The 20,893-nt window shown below is 47.9% G+C and overlaps 1 protein-coding gene across 2 annotated transcripts in view; it reads left to right on the top strand.

Moving 5' to 3' along the window:
- crim1 (cysteine rich transmembrane BMP regulator 1 (chordin-like)) overlaps positions 1-20,893 on the top strand; it is a 217,651-nt gene that overhangs the window by 102,377 nt on the left and 94,381 nt on the right. For both annotated transcript variants that reach the window (XM_078229544.1, XM_078229543.1), the window contains exons 4-5: positions 9,649-9,769; positions 12,157-12,278. In XM_078229544.1, the coding sequence (XP_078085670.1) occupies positions 9,649-9,769; positions 12,157-12,278 (243 nt within the window). The remainder of the gene's footprint in view (positions 1-9,648; positions 9,770-12,156; positions 12,279-20,893) is intronic.

Raw genomic sequence — 20,893 nt, 5'->3', positions numbered from 1 at the left:
TCTGCCTTCTGAGACCCTCAAATATATTATTAAAATAAAGCTCTCCTGTTATTTTTTCTCAAGAATTTGCTGGAGGTTTAGATTAGCAGACACCACAGCAGTACCAGCTCACCAATGCATAGGCCCATGAACTGGGCGAATATGAATATGGGTAGTTTGGTGGCGAGGTGGTATTGTCACTGGGCTAGTACTGAGGCAGCCTAGCCTAATGTTCTGGGACAATGAGCGCAATTCCTGCCACGGCAGATTCAATCAATAAATCTGGAACATGAAACTAGTCCCGGTAATAGTTATTGATTAAGTTAAAAATCCACCTGGTTCACGAATGTCCTGAAGGGAAGGAAATCTGCCTTCCTTACCCGGTCTGGCCTACATGTGACTCCAGATCCACAGCTGTGAAGAAGGATCATCGAGACTCGAAACGTTAGCTCTGTTCTCTCTCCACGGATGCTGTCAGACCTGCTGAGTTTTTCCAGCATTTTCTGCTTTTGTTTCAGATTCCAGCATCCGCGGTATTTTGCGTTTATCCACAGCAATGTGGTTGACTCTGAATTGCCCTCTGACCTGGCTTAGCAAGACACTCAGTTCAAGGGTAATTAGGAATGGGCCACAATGATTTGATTTGATTTGATTTATTATTGGCACATGTATTAGTATGATGTGGAGATGCCGGCGTTGGACTGGGGTAAACACAGTAAGAAGTCTCACAACACCAGGTTAAAGTCCAACAGGTTTATTTGGTAGCAAACGCCACTAGCTTTCGGAGCGCTGCTCCTTCGTCAGGTGAGTGGAAGATCTGCTCATATGGAGGAAACCCACCCAGACATGGGGAGAATGTACAAACTCCACACAGACAGTGACCCAAGCCGGGTACCTGCCACTGTGAGGCAGCAAAAGCATCACAACTGGAAAAAGAACAGACATTTCTCTGCCGAATCACAGAGTACTGGATTCAAAAAACCAACTATTCACCTGCAGGGTGGCATGGTGGCACAGTGGGTAGCACTGCTGCCTCACAGTGGCAGGGACCCGGCTTGGATCACTGTCTGTGTGGAGTTTGTACATTCTCCCCATGTCTGGGTGGGTTTCCTCCATATGAGCAGATCTTCCACTCACCTGACAAAGGAGCAGCGCTCCGAAAGCTAGTGGCGTTTGCTACCAAATAAACCTGTTGGACTTTAACCTGGTGTTGTTAGACTCCTTACATGTATTAGTATACAGTGAAAAGTATTGTTTCTTGCGCGCTATGCAGACAAAGCATGCCGTTCACAGAGAAGGAAAGGAGAGAGTGCAGAATGTAGTGTTACAATCATTGCTAGGGTGTAGAGAAAGATCAACTTAGTGCGAGAAAGGTCCATTCAAAAGTCTGATGGCAGCAGGAAAGAAGCTGTTCTTAAGTCGGTTGGTACGTGTCCTCAGACTTTTGTATCTTTTTCCTGACAGAAGAAGGTGGAAGAGAGAATGTCTGGGGTGCGTGGGGTCCTTGATTATGCTGGCTGCTTTGCCGAGGCAGTGGGAACTGTAGATAGTGTCAACTTTGGCCTTGGTTGTGATACCCACATCCCACGAAAGAATTTTTAGAAATACATGTGGAGAGGCCATTCAGTTTCTTAAGCTCAATCAGTTAGATCACAGCTAATCTATATCTCAATTACATTTACCTGTCTTTGTTATGTCTTAGTCTAACAAAAAAATGGCTCAATTCTCTCCTCACAGATACTGTCCGACCGGCTGAGATTTTCCAGCATTTTCTGTTTTTGTTGTGTTGAAAAAAATCCTCGTTTTCAAACTTTCTATTGACATCCAACCTCAAGTGTTTTTGGGGAGAGAGTTCCAGACATCCACAAGACTTCTTGTGAAGCAGTGTTTCATGACATAATTCCCCGAATGACCTATTTTTAAGATAATGCCTTCCTAGGGGCGGTTAGCACTGCCGCCTCACAGCGCCAGGGACCCAGGTTCGATTCTCGGCCTGGGGTCACTGTCTGTGCGGAGTCTGCACATTCCCCCGTGTCTGTGTGGGTTTCCTCCGGGTGCTCCGGTTTCCTCCCACAGTCTGAAAGACGTCCTGGTTAGGTGCACTGGCCGTGCTAAATTCTCCCTCAGTGTACCCGAACAGGTGCCAGAGTGTGGTGACTGGGGGATTTTCACAATAACTTCATTGCAGTGTTAACGTAAGCCTACTTGTGGCACTAATAAATGAACTTCACTTTTCTTCTGGAATCCCCAAATATTTTCCCTCTCTGTCGACCCTGCCAAATAATGATGTTCTCATGGTAAATTAGTTCTGAATCAGAACTCAAGTTGTGGCGACAAACAGCAAGTGAAGAATGGCTGAGGGTGATGGAGGGGGAATAAGAACAGAAGAACATAAGAACTAGGAGCAGGAGTAGGCCATCTGGCCCCTCGAGCCTGCTCCGCCATTCAATAAGATCACGGCTGATCTTTCCGTGGACTCAGCTCCACTTACCCGCCCGCTCACCATAACTCTTAATTCCTTTACTGTTCAAAAATTTACCTATCCTTGCCTTAAAAACATTCAATGAGGTAGCCTCAACTGCTTCACTGGGCAGGGAATTCCACAGATTCACAACCCTTTGGGTGAAGAAGTTCCTCCTCAACTCAGTCCTAAATCTGCCCCCCCTTATTTTGAGGCTATGCCCCCTAGTTCTAGTTTCACCCGCCAGCGGAAACAACTTCCCTGCTTCTATCTTATCTATTCCCTTCATAATCTTATATGTTTCTATAAGATCTCCCCTCATTCTTCTGAATTCCAATGAGTATAGCTCCAGTCTACTCAGTTTCTTCTCAGAAGTCAACCCTCTCAATTCCGGAATTAACCTAGTGAATCTCCTCTGCACCCCCTCCAGTGTCAGTATATCCTTTCTCAAATAAGGAGACCAAAACTGTACACAGTACTCCAGGTGTGGCCTCACCTGTACCTTATACAGCTGCAACATAATCTCGCTGTTTTTAAACTCCATCCCTCTCGCAACAAAGGACAAAATTCCATTTGCCTCCTTAATTACCTGCTGCACCTGCAAACCAAGTGCTTGAGATTCCTGCACAAGGACACCCAGGTCCCTCTGCACAGCAGCATGCTGCAATTTTTTACCATTTAAATAATAGTCCATTTTGCTGTTATTCCTACCAAAATGGATGACCTCACATTTACCAACATTGTACTCCATCTGCCAGACTCTCGCCCACTCACTTAGACTATATCCCTTTGCAGGCTTTCAGCATCCTCTGCACACTTTGCTCTGCCACTCATCTTAGTGTCATCTGCGAATTTTGACACACTACACTTGGTCCCCAACTCCAAATCATCTATGTAAATCGTAAACAATTGTGATCCCAACACTGATCCCTGAGGCACACCACTAATCACTGATCGCCAACCAGAAATGAGCTGGGGAGAGAGGCAAGGGGGGGAGGCAAGGGAGAGGGGCAGAGGGAGAGAGGCAGAGGGTAGAGAGAGAGGCAAGGGAGGGATCCGGTGGCGGGGAGAGGCAAGGGGAGAGGAAGGGGGAGAGAGGCAGGGGAGTGAAACAGGAGAGTGGCAAGGGAGAGAGGCAGGGGGTAGGGGCAGGAGAGAATGGCAGGCTGAGAAAAGGCTGAAAGAAAGTCAACGCTTGTTTGATTCCTTTCTGTCTTCTGGGATCCCAGTGTCAGCCATGGTGCTGCGGGCAGGTAGTGAGCAGAGTCTTAGCTTAACTCCCCTCAAGAGAAGGAATGTTCAAGGGACAGTCCCAACCAGGCAGAGTCAAGAGCCGTGTTAATGGTAGCCCAGGATTATCTTTTGATCTTTGGAATAATGTGTGCGCCACACATATCTAATTCCTCCCTGCTTCTCCAACTCTTGTCTATCGAATTCTCATTTTGCTCGATCACCTTTTTTACATGTTTACACTCCCATTTTATTCCCCTGCCCCTTTATCCCTCTCTCTCTCTCCCCCTCCCCTTCTCTCTCCCTCTCTCCCTCCCTCTCTCTCTCTCCCCCTCCTCCCTCCCTCTCCCTCCCACTCTCTCCCTCCCTCTCTCTCCCTCCTCCCTCTCTCTGCCCCTCTCTGTCCCTCCCTCTCTCTCTCCTTCTCCCTCCCTCTCTCTCTCTCTCTGTCTCTCCCTCCTCCCTCTCTCTCCCTCCTCCCACTCTCTCTCTCCCTCTCTCTCCCTCTCTTTCTCTCACTCTCTCTCTCCCTCTCTCTCCCTCTCTCTCTCTCTCCCTCCTCCCCCTCTCTCTCCCTCCCTCCTCCCCCTCTCTCTCTCCCTCCCTCTCTCTCCCTGTCTCTCCCTCTCCCTCTCTCTCTCCCTCTCTTTCTCCCTCCTCCCTCTCTCTCATTCTCTCTCCCTCCTCTCTCTCCCCCTCACTCTCCCTCTCTCTTCCTCTCTCTCCCTCTCTCCCTCCTCCCTCTCTCTCTCTCTCTCCCTCCTCCCTCTCTCTCTCCCTCCCTCCTCCCTCTCTCTCTCCCTCCCTCTCTCTCACTCTCTCTCCCTCTCTCTCTCTCTCTCTCCCTCTCTCTCTCGCCCTCCCTCTCTCTCCTGCTTCATGCCCCTTTCCGCCCACCCATCCTGAGGCATGCTCTGCTTGCATTTCGTCACCACGGTTGGATCCTGATTAAAAATAGCACTAACTTGCCATGAGAACATGAGTATTTTTAGGATCAGTTGGCCCGAACTGGCCCAACAACCCTTTTAAGCTGTGATTGAATCCAGCCCCCTGTCCGGCGAGATAACACCCAGACGTTCTGAAAGTCAGGAGTACTGTTTCCTTCACCAACTTGTTTCAGCTGTCATCGGCGATAATGGGAGAATGGAGAAACTCCATCCCCAGTGTCTGCAGGTGCTGCTGTTTTCCTTTTGTTCACAATTCCTCAAATGCCAGCCACTTCCGGAATTCCCCCACACCTTTTTATTCATTCGTGGGACATGGGTGTCGCTGGCTGACCAGCATTTATTGCCCATCCCTAGTTGCCTGTGGGCAGATGAGAGTCAACACATGACTGGGCCCTGGAGTCACATGTAGGCCAGACTGGGTAAGGATGGCAGATTTCCTTCCCTAAAGGTCATTAGGGAACCAGATGGGGTTTTTCCAACAATCGACAATGGTTTCATGGTGATTCGGAATTCCAAATTGTTTTTTTGTTGAATTCAAATTCCACCATCTGCCGTGGTGGGATTCGAACTCAGGTTCCCCAGAACATCAGCTAAATTTCTGGATTAACAGTCTGGCGATGATACCACTCGACCATCGCCTCCCCTAATGAGACACAAAATAAGTAACTTCTTAATGATAGGTTTCCTTCATCCCACCAATGCGGTGCTGATTTGAGTGGCTGCTGCTCTGCCAAAGGAACGGAAAGCAAAATACTGCAGGTGCGGCAAATCTGAAATAAAAACAGAAAATGCCAGAACTGCTCAGCAGGTCAGGCAGCGCCTGTGGAGAGAGAAAAACAGAGTTAACGTTTCAGATCAGTGACCCTTTCACCAGAACTGGGACATGTAGTTGGCTTATATATTGGGTTATGGAGTTGAGTGGAAGGTGTGGAGTGGGGTGGGGGAATGGGAGAAGGCATGGAATGAAAGACCTATGATATGGCAGAGGGCGGGAGAGATTGAATGGTCGAGGTTGGTGCAAAGCCAAAGGGAGGGGTCATTGAACAAGCAAAGAAACAAAGGGTGGGTGCCGAGGAGGTGTGAATGACAGGGTGATGAACAGCAAGAACAAGAGAGCAAGGAGTTAGAACCAAGTCGTGCAAAGAAGCAACATCTGAAACTGTTGATCTCTGCGTTGGGTCCAGAGTGTTGTAAAGACCCTAATTGTAAAATGGGACATTGTTCCTCCTGGAGCTTTGTTGGAACGCTGAAGGGAGCCAAAGACAGAGAGGTCAAGGGGCCAGCAAGGTACAGCATTAAAATGACAGGCACCAGAAACTCAGGGTCACAAGCACGGGAAAAGCAGGTTACTTTTAATTCACTGGGTGTGGGCATTGCCAACTTCACTTACTGTCCACCTGTAAGTACCCTTGAACTGAGTGGCTTGCTAGGCTAACTCAGAGGACATTTAATAGGCAGCCACAATGCTGTGGATCTGGAGAAACATGAAGGCCAGACCAGGTAAGGATGGCAGATTTCCTTCGCTAAAGGACGTTAGTGAACCAGCTGGGTTTCTATGACAATTGTTCCATGGTCATCATTCGGCCTTTATTTCCAGATTTTTATTGAATTCAAATTTCATCATCTGCTGTGGTGGGATTCGAACTTGGATCCCGGGAGCACTAAGCCTGGGTCATTGGATTACTAGTCCAGTGACAAGACCACTGCACCACCGCCTCCCTTTCCTGATTTGCGATTTGTTAATTAAATCTAGGCCCTTACCAACAAACTAATCAATCGCCTCGAAGGCATTACATCACCCAGTGAAGTAGCATCACTGCTATCATCATATTACCCATTGAACTTACCATTCTCTGTCATGGCATTGTTCCTGATGGTCTGTCCGTCATTGTAAGGATAAAAGCCTAGGCTTCATCTCCAATTTAACACAGACTGTAAATCTGATTCTCATGGGAATGTTTTCCCACATAACAGGATATTGGATGTCAGATTGACTCGAGGGCTGATCTTTCTTTAATATCCTTTGAGCTTAACTGGATACCATTTGCTTTGTCCTGCCTCCATGAATCATCTGCAACTTTTGCCCATCACAATCTCCCGAGCTTTAGTCATGCCATTCTTTAGCTTGGTCTCTCAGCGATCTTTATAGCGTTTGAACTGACCACCATGAGAGTGTGAACAGGATTTGCCCTGAGGGTTGCTAGGTTTCACTGCCTGGGCCTCGCTACTTTTCTTCACCTACGTGCTGCCTCTAGGAGACATCATCCAAAGACATTGAGTCAGCTTTCACATTACGTTGGTGACTCCCAGCCCTGCTCCACTGCCTCCGTGTTGTTAGACTGCTTGCGTGACATCCAGTCCTGCGGGAGGAACCCCAATTTCCTGGTTAGGCCCAGTCCTCCCCCAGCTCCCTGCCTGGCTGAACCTGACTTGGTTTGCAATCCCTGTGCCCTTCTTGATCCCAAACTCAGCTTCGCATTCCGGAGCCACTCACTTTGATACCGTTGCCCATTTATACCCTGCCTCAGCCCATCTGCTGCTGAGACCCTCCCCCAGTGCCCTTGCCACCTCCAGACGATTCTGGTGCTTTTCCTGGGCAGACTTCCTTCACTCAGAAAGTTCTATTCATCCTAAGATCTGCTTTGTTTAACTACACCAGTTCTTCCTCATGCATCACCTCTGTGCTCGCTTTGGCTCCACCATCTCCCCCCCCCCCGCCCGGCCTTGTGTTTCAGCCTCACCCTATGACTTCATCTGTAATATACATATAACCTCCAGCCCTCTGTTGTCCAACTCCAGCTCCTTGTTACATTATTGATGCCCTCGGCTGCCATGTAGATGCTGCTCTCTCGAATTCTCTTCCTCACCTTTCCCTCCATGGCCTCTTTTCTACCCTCCTTTGACTCGTCCCCATCATCACAACATCTCCTCCTTTGTCTCCATGTCAGTTTTATCCCAATTACGCACCTAATCAGGCAGAGTCTGGGGATGTTTTTCATCATAGAAAATACTATTTAAGTGCAGGTTGTTGTTATTATGGTGGAGAGCTTGGGCTAAAGTCATGTCTTGCAATGTTAGTAATAAACTGTTAGCGTGCTCAAGTGAAATCCACAGGTTGGAGGCCTTTAAAAAACAGAGGAATTTTAAGTGAAACCATGAACACATTTGTTAGTAATATCACATCACACGATTTCCACCCTTTTTGTATTCACAGAACATTGAGCCTGTTAAAGCCAAAGAAACTGACAGTCACATTCCCTCTCCACTCACTCGCTCGCTCATCAGTGACTCACTCTAACAATCACTCACTCATTCACTCAATCACTCACTCACTCACCGATCACTCACTCTAACAATCACTCACTCATTCACTCAATTACTCACTCACTCACCGATCACTCACTCTAACAATCACTCACACATTCACTCAATTACTCACTCACTCACCGATCACTCACTCTAACAATCACTCACACATTCACTCAATCACTCACTCACTCACCAATCACTCACTCTAACAATCACTCACACATTCACTCAATCACACACTCACTCACTTGCCAATCACTCAATCACCAATCACTCACATACTTGCTCACACTCACTCATTCACTCACTCACTTATTCACCAATCACACACTCACTCAGTCGCTCACTCACTCACAAATCACACACTCATGCACTCACACACATTCACTCACCAATCACACACCCATTCGCCAATCACATACTGATGCACTCACTCCCTCATACACCCTCACACACACCCACATACGTACACACATATGTACACACATACGTACACACATACGCATTCACATGCAGTCAGACACACGATCACATGCATAGGCCCTGATTTTACCGGCACGCCTGCTCCGAAATTGGGGCGGGCGCAGTTCACAGGCAGCATTTTCCATTGGCCTCGAGCGCAATCTTACGAGCCTTGGGCAGGCGTGACGGTAAAATTCCAGCCATACACTCACACACACTCAGAAACACACATATAAATCACATGCACATAAACGCACACACACTGACCACTAAATACACAGTCACACACACTCACAGGCTCAAATACACATGTACACACACTCACACACACACTCAAATACACCCACGCACACACATACACATGCACACACACTCACTCAGACACACACAGTCACAGAAACACACACATACAATTCTCCATCCTATCCAACAGACTGAAGGGGATTACTTGTGGCGTCTTTCACTAATCATGTGATTTTATCAACTTTCCTTTACATTTCACTCATCATTTAATGAGATCTAAAAGCTACAACACCTCCATCCAGGGCTCAGTGGGTAGGGAAGAAGAGGAGAGGTCACCAGGAAAAATCTACGGAACTAATTTACTGAGTTTGTGTCAGTGAGGAACCTTTCCCCTCAATTCTTTTCTCCACACCACCTGCTTTATAGAATGGTTATAGCATAGAAGGAGGCCATTCAGTCTGTCATGCCTGTGCTAGCTCTCTACAAGTGTGACTCGCCTAGTCCTTATCCTCTGTGGCCCTTCCAATTTCTTCTCCTCGGATGATTATCCAATTCTGTTTTGAAAGCTGTGATTGAATCTGCCTCCACCTTACTCTCAGGCTATGCATCCCAGGTCCTAATGGCTCACTGAAGGGAAAAAGGTCTTTCTACATGTCGCCATTGCTTCTTTCACCCCTTACCTGAAATTGGTGTCCTTGGGTTCTGGGCCATTCCGCCCCCTGAGGATGGTTTGGCCATATCTACTCTCTCCAGACCCCTCGCGATTTTGGACACTATGGGGAGGAAGAGAGCTCAGAAGATAAATGCTCGAGTAGCTGGTGGACCCTGATAAGGTACTAAATCTTCTGGCTGTTCTCAGCACAACCCCATTGTGGAGGTAATGTCCAGGAGTTGCAGTTTGCAGTGACCACACGCAGCTGCATCCACTGTCTGAACTGGTTAATTTTTCCCCGCTCTGCGCACCTCATAACATACTCGGCCTGCTCAATGCTGACACTTCTGTTTTGCCCCTCGTAGTCTACAACGTGGACTGCAGCACCGTGGACTGCCCTGCCATTCAGCAAGTGGTCTGCCCACCCGACAGCTACGAGACTCCGACCCGCTTGACTGCTGACGGCTGCTGCACTCTCCCGACACGGTGAGTCTTCCCACTGCGGCTGGTACCAGGTGGTAGTGAGAAGGAGTTTCATCGACTCCAGGATGTTTAAGGTCAAACCCGGGCTGTTCAGCCACTCCGTCCATTGAGGTTTCATTTATGTAGTTACTCTAAAAGAAATGATGATTTTGTAGAAGGGGAATGGATAGGTTAATCTGGCATCAAATCACTGATATACACACAGCATATCCAGAAAGGATAGACTTGAGATATTTATAATCATGTGAGACTTTGACAGGGTAGACAAAGAGAAAATGTTTCCACTTGGGATGGCACGCTGGCACAGTGGTTAGCACTGCTGCCTCACAGCATCAGGGACCCGGGTTCAATTCCGGCCTCAGCTCACTGTCTGTGTGGAGTCTACACGTTCTCCCCGTGTCTGCGTGGGTTTCCTCCGGGATCTCCGGTTTCCCCCCACAGTCCAAAAACATGTGGGTTAGGTGGATCGGCCATGCTAAATTGTCCCTTGGTGTCAGGGGGATTAGCAGGGTAAATGCGTGGGATTATGGGGATAGGGCCTGGCTGGGATTGTTGTTAGTGCAGGCTCGATGGGCCAAATGGCCTCTTTCTGCATTGTAGGGATTCTATGATTTGCGTGGGAGACCAGAGCTATGAGCCATACCAAAAGATAGTCATTAATAAATCCTACAAGGACTTTCAGGAAAACGTTTTGACATAGAGAGTGATTAAGAATGTAGAATGCCTTACCACAAGGAGTGGTTCAGACAGCTAACAGGAGTGAGTTTAAGGGAGATAAACAACACGAGCTAGAAAGGGAGAGAAGTGTCTACTGATCGGGTTAGCTGAGGACGGGTGGGAGGAGATCCCTGTGGAGCGCAAACACTGACATGAACTAAGATAAAGGTAAAATTCTGCGGAGGCTGGAATCTGAAACAGAAACAGAAAATGCTGGAGAAGCTCAGCAGGTCTGACAGCATCTGTGAAGAGAGAATAGAGTTCTGACGAAGGGTCACCCAGTGCCACGAATAATTTCCCCCGGGGCTGGCATGCCTGGAAAATGCTGCAATCTGTTCGAGTGTATCAACGGTACGTACAGATGGAATAAAGCTCAGACCTGCTGAGTTTCTCCAGCATGTTCTGTCTTTGTACCACTTGGGCTGACTAGTTTCTGTTCTGCAGGTGCAATCGAACTCAATGAGTGTGCTAATCTCAGCCAGGGTGATTACAGTGGAATCACAATCAGCCTCAGTAGCCCTGGCCAGGGCAGTCGGCCAGTGTCCCGAATTCTGATTGTGGCAGGGAATGTGGGCATTAGGTAAGAACAGGATTGAGATCAGCTGTGATGCCCTGTGTGTTGGAATAGCCAACTGGCTCTGACTGCCAGTGAGGCCAGGGCTAATGGATCAATACGATATTGAGAATCGGAGCTTTCCAAGAATGAAAAGCACTGATTTCAGGGAAGGAAGAAATTTTAAGTGAAATCTCAGAAACATCATTTTATTTTGCCTCTTCTTATTTTTTTCTGACTAGTGCCTTTTTAGTTCACCAAGACAAGAGATATTAGTACTACTTAATGGGGCATTTCTGTATTCCAGGTACCCAGTCCCAGCAGTGAACACTCCTGGCTCAGGTACAGCTTACCATTGCCCGACCCAAGGATTCGCTACCAGTCTCACTAGGCTTAACCACCGACTCCACCGGTGGGATAATTTCCCAGCCGCCCATCCTCTGGCTGTGACCACCAATTAGTGTGAGATTAGGAGCAGTTCTGGGCTTTGGTTACAGGTCCTTTAGCAGCTGTGGTGTGGAGGTGCCGGCGGCTTTAGCAGCTGGGCTGAGATGGGCCTGTATCTCTTTCACATTAAATAGCCAGGAAAGAGAGAGAGCGAGGAGGTTTCCTTCTCCATTCATTCTGTGTTGGATCAAACCCGGGTGGCACAGATATATCGCCAATGCCTATCTCACTGGTCCTGTGCCATTCGCCTGTAGGGAAGAGTATAACAAGGGTGGATGCTGCCATTTATTGCCAAGTATTACGAGAGCCTTGGTCGGTGCTGCAGGGCTGTTCCCAAACGTCTTTCTGTGGCTCCTTCTCCCAGCATCTCAATTTAGCTTGTGGCATGTAAATAATGGAGAGGGTGCCAAGTGAGCAGGTGCAGCTTTTAAGCTGAATTCCATCCCTCAAGCTCTTAACAAAAGACACACACACACTCAGAAAAATCAGACCCGTTGGATAGTAACGCAACGTCAGGCCAGGGCCGCCTGCTCAGGAAGGGAAATGGTCCCCAGTCCCCAGGACGGACACGGCAAAGCTTGTGATTTCGCCCTCATTCTTGGACTGCCCGCGTGTCTCACTGAGTGCCCGCCCCGTCAAAGCGCTCACGTGTTGTGTCTTGTTTGGGTTCCAGGTGCGAGTGTTTGCTGGGAATCTGTCGAGTCCCTAAGTGCGAGGCGGGCACCGTGCCACGAATAATTTCCCCCGGGGATGGCATGCCTGGAAAATGCTGCAATCTGTTCGAGTGTATCAACGGTACGTACAGATGGAATAAAGCTATAAACCAGAGCTGTAAATGTTTACAGAGAAATCATTCCTTTGAAGGTGGTGGAGGGGATGTGAGGGAGATTAACGAGCTGGAATGAGAAATTTGTCCTGCGCGAGATTGTGGGGGAGGTTTCAGAGATGGGCTGTATCGATAGTAACTTTAGACTAATTTAAAAAAAAGAAGTCTAAACAATGCTGATATTTAAATGTTTAAAAATGCCTCAGTGGCTTTTACCGCGTTAGGTTAAAAGCCCACGATCCAGTTTTAAAGCTTTGTTTTATTACTTCTTTCGCGCTCTTGTGCGTAACTTGATTACAGTTTTTTATGAATATTTGAAAAGCGCAGTGATATAAAAAAGCCCATTATTAGCATATATATATGTATTTAAAAAATCGTGTATATTCTCTGAAGTTGTGAATCCTGCTTTTCTCTCCTCCTACTCCCAAGTTTCCTCAGGTCATGTATTCCCTCCTCCCCCCCCCCTCCCCTCGCCCCTGCCCCCTCCCCCGGGCAAGAGGGTTGCCTTTGTTTTTGGTGGTGGGGGACATTGACAAGGTGGCATTTATTGCCTCCCCCATATTGCACCCGAGAAGGTGCAGGCGGGCGGCCCTCCTGCTTGAAGCTGCCACGCTGGTGCTCCCGCCAATGGCGTCAGGCAGGAAATTGCAGGGCGTTGATCCAAAAATGAAGGCAGCGGGAAACAAAATGGCAGAGAGTCAGGCTGGCGTGTGACTGGGGCGTTGATGACATTACAACGTCACTGCCATTCTCACCCGTCCCAGTGTTAGAGGTTACTGGGCGGGGGGGGCGGGGAGGGGGGGGGGGGCGGTACAGTCAAAGTAAGTTCACGGTCCTCAGCCACCCACTGCCTCAGAGGTGGTCAAGGCAGACGTTCCTGAAACTTTTGCCTCCGTTTTGTGTGTGAGGGGCTTTTCGCCCCTAAGATGGTGCAAGAATCTGTCAGAATGATAGGTTTTGATTTGATTTGTCGTTGTCGTATGTACTGAGATACAGTGAAATGTATTGTTTCTTGCGCGCAATGCAGACAATGCATAACATTCATTTTACCGGCACGTCCGCCTGAGTTTCGTAAGATCCCGCCTGAGGCCAACGGAGAATGCCGTTCTCCAAGCCTCGCCCACCCCTGGAATCGGGGCGGGCAATGCTGGTAAAGTTCCACGGTAAGAAGTCTCACAACACCAGGTTAAAGTCCAACAGGTTTATTTGGTAGCAAATACCATGAGCCTTCGGAGCACTGCTCCTTCGTCAGATGGAGTGGAAATGTGCTCTCAAACAGACAAAATCAAGTTGCAGAATACTGATTAGAATGCGAATCCTACAGCCAGCCAGGTCTTAAAGGTACAGACAATGTGGGTGGAGGGAACATTAAACAGGTTAAAGAGATGTGTATTGTCTCCAGACAGAACAGCTAGTGAGATTCTGCAAGCCCAGGAGGCAAGCTGTGGGGGTTACTGATAATGTGACATAAATCCAACATCCCGGTTTAGGCCGTCCTCATGTGTGCGGAACTTGGCTATCAGTTTCTGCTCAGCGACTCTGCGCTGTCGTGTGTCGTGAAGGCCGCCTTGGAGAACGCTTACCCGAAGATCAGAGGCTGAATGCCCGTGACTGCTGAAGTGCTCCCCCACAGGAAGAGAACAGTCTTGCCTGGTGATTGTCGAGCGGCGTTCATTCATCCGTTGTCGTAGCGTCTGCATAGTTTCCCCAATGTACCATGCCTCGGGACATCCTTTCCTGCGTAAAATTCCAGCCATAGAGTACGTAAGGGAGAAGGAAAGGAGAGGGTGCAGAATGTCGTGTTACAGTCACAGCTAGGGTGTAGAGAAAGATCAGCTTAATGCGAGGGAAATCCATTCAAAAGTCTGATAGCCCATCTCTCATGCCTTCAACATGTCAGGTCATTGGACTGCTGAGGGCTTTGCAAAGGTTTGAAGAACTTAACACCTTTGTCCTTGTTATGTTTATGTTGTTGGTGCTGCTGTTGGAGCTTTCCCCATCTTCAACGCCCCATAAACCAGTAACCCTCCTGAATTGATCTTTTTTTAAATTCTTTTATGGGATGTGAGCATCACTGGCAAGGCCAACATTTGTCACCCATCCCTAATCACTTTCGAGAAAGGTGGTGGTGAGCCATCTTCTTGAACCGCTGCAGTTTAAAAAGCATTTGGATAAGTACATGGGCGGGAAAGGATTACAGGGATATGGGCCAAACGCGGGCAACTGGGACTAGCTGGGAGGGCATCATGATCGGCATGGACCGGTTGGGCTGAAGGGTTTGTTTCCATGCTGTGTTGCTCTATGACTCTATAATCCCTGTGGCGTAGGTACACCCACAGTGCTATTAGGATTGGAGGCTTTATTCACTCAAGCCTCTGTCAGCGTTATGTTGGGCTTCTCTGTTGATCACCCCGTGGAAGACCCTGTGTGAGAAAACTAAAGACGTCAACTCGCCCGCTGTCACTCGGCACCTTGGCAACATCCATACCCTCTGCAGACCCGTGCCTTCCAACTGAATTCCTCATCACTTGTCTAACCAGTGTGTTGTGTATTTCAAAGAGCATCCAAACTCCAGAGGCTGTTGGGGCTGAGTGATAAGTTTGATACCGAGCTATTTCTGGAGGTGAAGGAAAATGCTAACCCAAACGGAAAGAATGTGCTTTGCAAAAGTATGAAGGCCGCCTCCGACCATAACATTTATTACTGCTGTGGTATTCATAAACAGTCAACATAGCAACGCTGTGCATCTGCAGGATCCGACTACTTAAATATAGCATGATGTTTCGACTTTGATGGAAACTAAATACAGAGAATGCTGTGCTCCATCTTACTTAAACACTTGGCCCAGTAACAACAATGCCTCAAAGGGAAGAGGAGTCTGTTTGACAACAACGCAGTTAATTTATTGAGTCAACATTGGGAGAAGGTGTCACTGAAATACGGCAATGTCAAAGCCCTTCCACCTCCACCCCTTCCCCCTCTTACCATCAACATTGTTGTCATGGGAACTTGTCCTTGTGGCTGTCAAGAATTAAGTGGGCAGGAAAGAAAGGAGGGCGGAATCTGCTTCGCCCTGATCTTATCGAATGGGGGAGCAGGCTGGAGGGGGGCCAAATGGCCTACTCCTCCTAGTTTTTGTGTTCTTTTGTGGTTTACATATAAGCTGCCATGTTTTCTACATTGCAACAGTGACGACACCGCATTGGCTGTAAAGCGTTTTGGGACATCCTGAGGTTTTGAAAGGTGCTTTATAAATACAAAGATTTTCTCTCTTTGTTAAGGCCAGTTGCATTGTCCGAAATGCTGCCACAGATGAGATCACACGGCTCAGACCAGGGGCGGGATTTTCCATCCCCTCCTGCTGTGGGGTATGTCCGGTCCTGGTGATAGCCAAAGGACTTTTGACTGGGCCACCGAAACCCCAATCGCGGCGGTGACAAAGAAGACTCGGACATTCTGACCTGTAAAGTGAAGCCCACCGAGAGAAACACCAGGTTTTAATGAAAACACGTGAAAATCTCAGCCGATCTGGCAGCATCTGTGGAGGAAGAAAGGGATCAAGGGATATGGGAGGAAGGGGGATCAGGATATTGAATTTGATGATCAGCCATGACCAAAAAGAATGGCGGAGCAGGCTCGAAGGGCCAAATGGCCTTCGCCTGCTTCTAGTTTCTATGGTTCTCAACAGAGTTAACATTCCACGTCAGTGACCTCTAATCAGAACCCAGATTATTAATGTTTCCCAGCTCTCTGTGATCTGCCAGAAAGCTGGTCCAAGCAGCAGACCGGAGACCTTGTGACCCAGTGGGTGGAGTCCTTACCTCTGCACCCGGAAGCTTCAGGTTCAAGTCCAACTCTAGAACTTGCTGACCACGGAAGGAACATTCATAACACAGTTCAACGGGCTGATAATCAGCTCGGGAATCCTTCCACCACTTCCCCCAAACTATTCCCCAATGGGGAAAAAAGTGTGTGTGCGCGAGTGAAGATACGCTAAAGAAAAGCAACAGATTGGGTACAATGACATTTCAATGCGTTTGGCCAGCTTGATATTCAAGGCAATTCAATTTCTCCTTTGTTCAAATATTCTATCTGAATTTCATCCACTGAAAATCATAGTGTTATTCAAGCAAAGAGGGATCTTGGTTAATGACAGCTGTTCCGTAATGTCCTCAAACCTGAATCTCAATCTGTCGAGGATTAGTTGTAAGCAGCAATATCTCCACAGTATTATTAGAAACCTGGTTACAGTATTTTATTTGTCAGTTGGTTTTTCAATAATTTATTAATGCAGCAACAAGGACTGAGTTACGAGAAAGGGCTGAAGAAACTTGGGTTCTTCAGCCTTCAACAGGGGGTGATTCAGACCCCGTACAGAATCATAGAATAGCACTGCACAGAAACAGGACATTTGGCCCATCAAGTCTGAACCAGCTCTTTCGCAAAGCAGTCAAGTAAGTACCACTGACCAACCTTTTCCCCATATCTCTGCAGATTTTTATCCTTGACGTATTTACCCAGTACCCTTCCGACAACTTATATTGCCAGCAGATAGCACTGCTGCCTCACAGCGCCAGGGGCACGGGTTCGATTCCCATCTTGGGTGACTGTCTGTGTGGAGTTTGCACATTCTCCCCGTGTCTGCGTGGGTTTCCTCCCACAGTACAAAGATGTGCGGGTTAGGTGGATTGGCCATGCTGAATTGCCCCTTAGTGTCAGGGGGACTAGCTAGGGTAAATGCATGGGGTTATGGGGATAGGGCTTGGGTGGGATTGTGGTTGGTGCAGATTCGACGGGTCGAATGGCCTCCTTCTGCGCTGTAGGTATTCTATGAATCCATATCCACAACTCTTATTAGACTGTGCATTTGGACATTTATATAAAATGGTAACCAGTATCAAGAAGATATATCCATAAGTGTGCTTCGTACCATTGCACAAGGATAGTTGGGCTCCAACTGATGTCACTTGATTCCCAAACAAACAAAGATGGATCAACATAGGGAAGGAAATTCCATGAGGCAAAATACCTGGGACCATTTGAGAAACAGATGGATGCTTTGGTGGGGTGACGATAGATTTCTCTACCAAAGTAACTAAGATCTGACCTAAGGAGCCTTCCTGATTTGCATCTCCCACGTAAATAGGTTCGTTGCCGAGACAGAGGTCTCCGATCATTCCACCCAGACAGTCAAGGGCATTGTAAGGGGCAACACCACCTTTTGACTATCCAAGGGGGCAATGTAGTTGGAGCAAGGCAGCCACATGCTGCCTTGCCTCGGTATCGGACATAATGTGGGAGGTCAGAGATACAGAAGCAAGGGGAGATGAGAGAGGAGGCCGTCACAGCATTATAGCTAGCAAGAGACTGTGGTTGATATTAGCAGACCAATATCATGCATACTTACCCAACATACTTCATTTATCTTTAACACCCCAGCTAAAATATCAGACAGAGTGGTACTTACTGGACTGCTTTGCAGAAGAGCTGGTTCAGACTTGATGGACCAAATGTCCTTTTTCTGCACTGTACCATTCTATGATTCTGAATCACCAACATCCCAGGCTGAGGAACCCAACTTTCTTCAGGCCTTTTTCGTAACCCAGTCCTCGTGGCTGCATTAATAAATTACTGAACCACTGGCTAACGAATAAAATACTGTAATTAGGTTTCTAGTCATGGTGTGAAGATACTGGTGCTTACAAAACTAGTTATCAACAGGTTGAGATTTAGCATTGGAGACATTGCTGAACGCTTGTTAGGCATTCCTCAGTTGATATTGTTAAAAGTAATCCCTTGTATTATCTGAACAGACCAGTGAAATCCAAGGGAAGATGGGCAGGGTGGGGAGAGGGGAGCAATGCTCCAGAATGCACTACAGAAGTAGCTTAGTCGTCCCAGGGTTAATGGTGGGTTGATGTTGTTCTAGGCAGGAGTGGAGATTGGTGCATTCACAGTCCCAGTGCAAGCCATTATCTCAACTCACAGGATTCGCTGCCATTGATCTTCTAGTGATTGGGTCTACATAAGAAAGGGAGAAAATCACCTACCTGCCTGTTGAAGTTAACAGCTCCAGTCAGAATCCCCTGTTTACACCGGCTGCTGCAGAAATAGCCGGAGCGCGCAGAAAACATACCTGTTAATCATAGAAACTAGAGGCAGGAGAAGGCCAGTCAGCCCTTCGAGCCGGCTCCTACCATTCAGCCCATATGTGCTTTTCTGAAGAATCGTCTCTAATTGCCCTCAAGGAGGCAATGGTGAGTTGCCTTCTTGACGACTGAGTGAGCCTTTCGGAGGGCAGTTCAGAGGCAACCACGTTTGCCACGGATCTAGAGCCACACCTGGGCCAGAACAACAGATTTACTTCCCACCAGCAAAGTAAGTGAGCCAGATGGGTATTTATGACAATCTGGTTGTTACGCACTCAGTTATACAGATACGAGCATTTTATCCCAGATTTATTTAATCAACTGAATTTAAAACCCTCCCCCAACTCCCGTGGTGGGCTTTGAACCCATAACTGCATTTCATCAATCCAGGCCAACTTGATTACTAGCCCAGTAACATAACCACTGCGCCACCGCTCCCAATCTATTCGATTTGTGCAGCGGTATGTACACCTGTTCAAAACTGAACTGATTAAAGAAAAAGTCTTGTGGGTAGAATGTGTTTCATTGCAAACTGCAGACAAATATAGATACAAGCTCACTGCTACAAACCAAAATATAAACTGACAGTTGTTAATGGTCACAGCTCACGTCAGCTTTCTTCACTTAGCTTTCACTTATTTTAAGGCAGGGGCTTGCATTCAAATGACCCGGTACGCTCGCCTGGTACAAAACACTAGATGAGCACTTGAACTGCCAAGGAATTGTAGGCTATGACCCCAGGGTGGGTAAATGGGATTAGTATAGATTGGTGTCTGGTGGTCAGCATCGACAAGGTGGGCCGAAGGGCCTGTTTCTGTGTTTAAAGTTTATTTATTAGCGTCACATGTAGGCTTACTGCAATGAAGTTACTGTGAAAATCCCCCTAGAGGCCACACTCCGGCACCTGTTCGGGTACACTGTGGGAGAATTTAGCACGGCCAAAGCACATCTTCCAGACTGGATTATCAAATTCAATATCCTGATCACACCTCCCCCGCCCCCCCCCCCAAACCAAATATCCTGATCACACCACCCCCCCCCCCCCCCTCCATATCTCTTGATCCCTTTAGCCCCAAGAGCTATATCTAATTTCTTCTTGAAATCGCACAATATTTTGGCTTCAACTACTTTCAGTGGTAGTGAATTCCACAGATCCATCACTCTCTGGGTGAAAAAATTTCTCCTCACCTCAGTCCTAAAAGGTTTACCCGTTATCCTCAAACTATGACCCCCTAGTTCTGGACTCCCCCACCATCGGGAACATTCTTTCTGAGCCTACCCTGTCTAACCCTGTTAGAATTTTATATGTTTGTATGAGATCCCCTCTCGCTCCTCTAAACTCCAATGAATACAATCTTATAGAATCATACATCACGGGGCGCCACGGAGTCACATTGGTTAGCACTGCCCCCTCACAGCGCCAGGTTCGATTCCGGCCGCAGGTGACTGTCTGTACAGAGAGTCTGCACGTTCTCCCCGTGTCTGCGTGGGTTTCCGCCGGGTGCACCAGTTTCCTCCCACAACCCGAAGATATGCGGGTTAGGTGGATTGGCCGTGCTAAAATTGCCCTTTAGTGTCAAGGGGATTAGCAGGGTAAAAACGTGGGATCACGGGGATAGGGACTGGGTGGGATTGTTGTTGGTGCAGGTTCAATGGGCCGAATGGCCTCCTCCTGCACTGTAGGGATTCTACAATACTCAAATATATGCACACTTGCTGACACACGTACATATATCCGTGCATGCAGCAGTGCAGCCTCAGCATGTACACACTCATTGACAGGAGTTAAATCACTCAATGGGCCGTGTGGCCTATTGGGTAATGTTTACATGGATGCCTGACCCACTGGGAGCCGAATGTTGAAAACATACTGCTCAGTTATGGTCAGATAATCACGTGGACTGGCCACACAAATTGCCTGCTCCACCATTTCCAAGGCACTCTGCAGGAAGCATGGAATTGAAAAATACAACACCTTTCACCTCAGCAATTAAAAGACTGAAGACCTTTCTAAAAAAAAAATTCCTTTCGTATAGCACCCAGTCACATCTCTCAAAAAACGCCCTCAGTGCTTGTGTGGCATTCGCTCGCTAGCGCGCATTGTGGTTTATCAGAGTGGCAGGTGGGGGGGGGGGGGGGGGTGTGAGAGGGTTGGGTAGGGGTGAGAGATAGAGGAGAGACATTACAGGGTTAGGCATTCCTGGGGTGGGAGTGGGAGGGGGGTGGGGGGGGGGGATTAGAGAGGGAATAGAGGAGAGACATTACAGGGTTAGGCAATTCCTGGGGTGAGAGTGGGAGGGGGGTGGGGGGGGCGGTTAGAGAGAGAATAGAGGAGAGACATTACAGGGTTAGGCAATTCCTGGGGCGAGAGTGGGAGAGTGGTGGGTGTTAGAGAGAGAATAGAGGAGAGACATTACAGGGTTAGGCAATTCCTG

The sequence above is a fragment of the Mustelus asterias genome, chromosome 15, assembly GCF_964213995.1.
Source record: "Mustelus asterias chromosome 15, sMusAst1.hap1.1, whole genome shotgun sequence".
NCBI classification, from domain to species: domain Eukaryota; kingdom Metazoa; phylum Chordata; class Chondrichthyes; order Carcharhiniformes; family Triakidae; genus Mustelus; species Mustelus asterias.
Note: the sequence above shows the minus strand (reverse complement) of the source record. Positions and strands in the feature narration are given on the sequence as shown.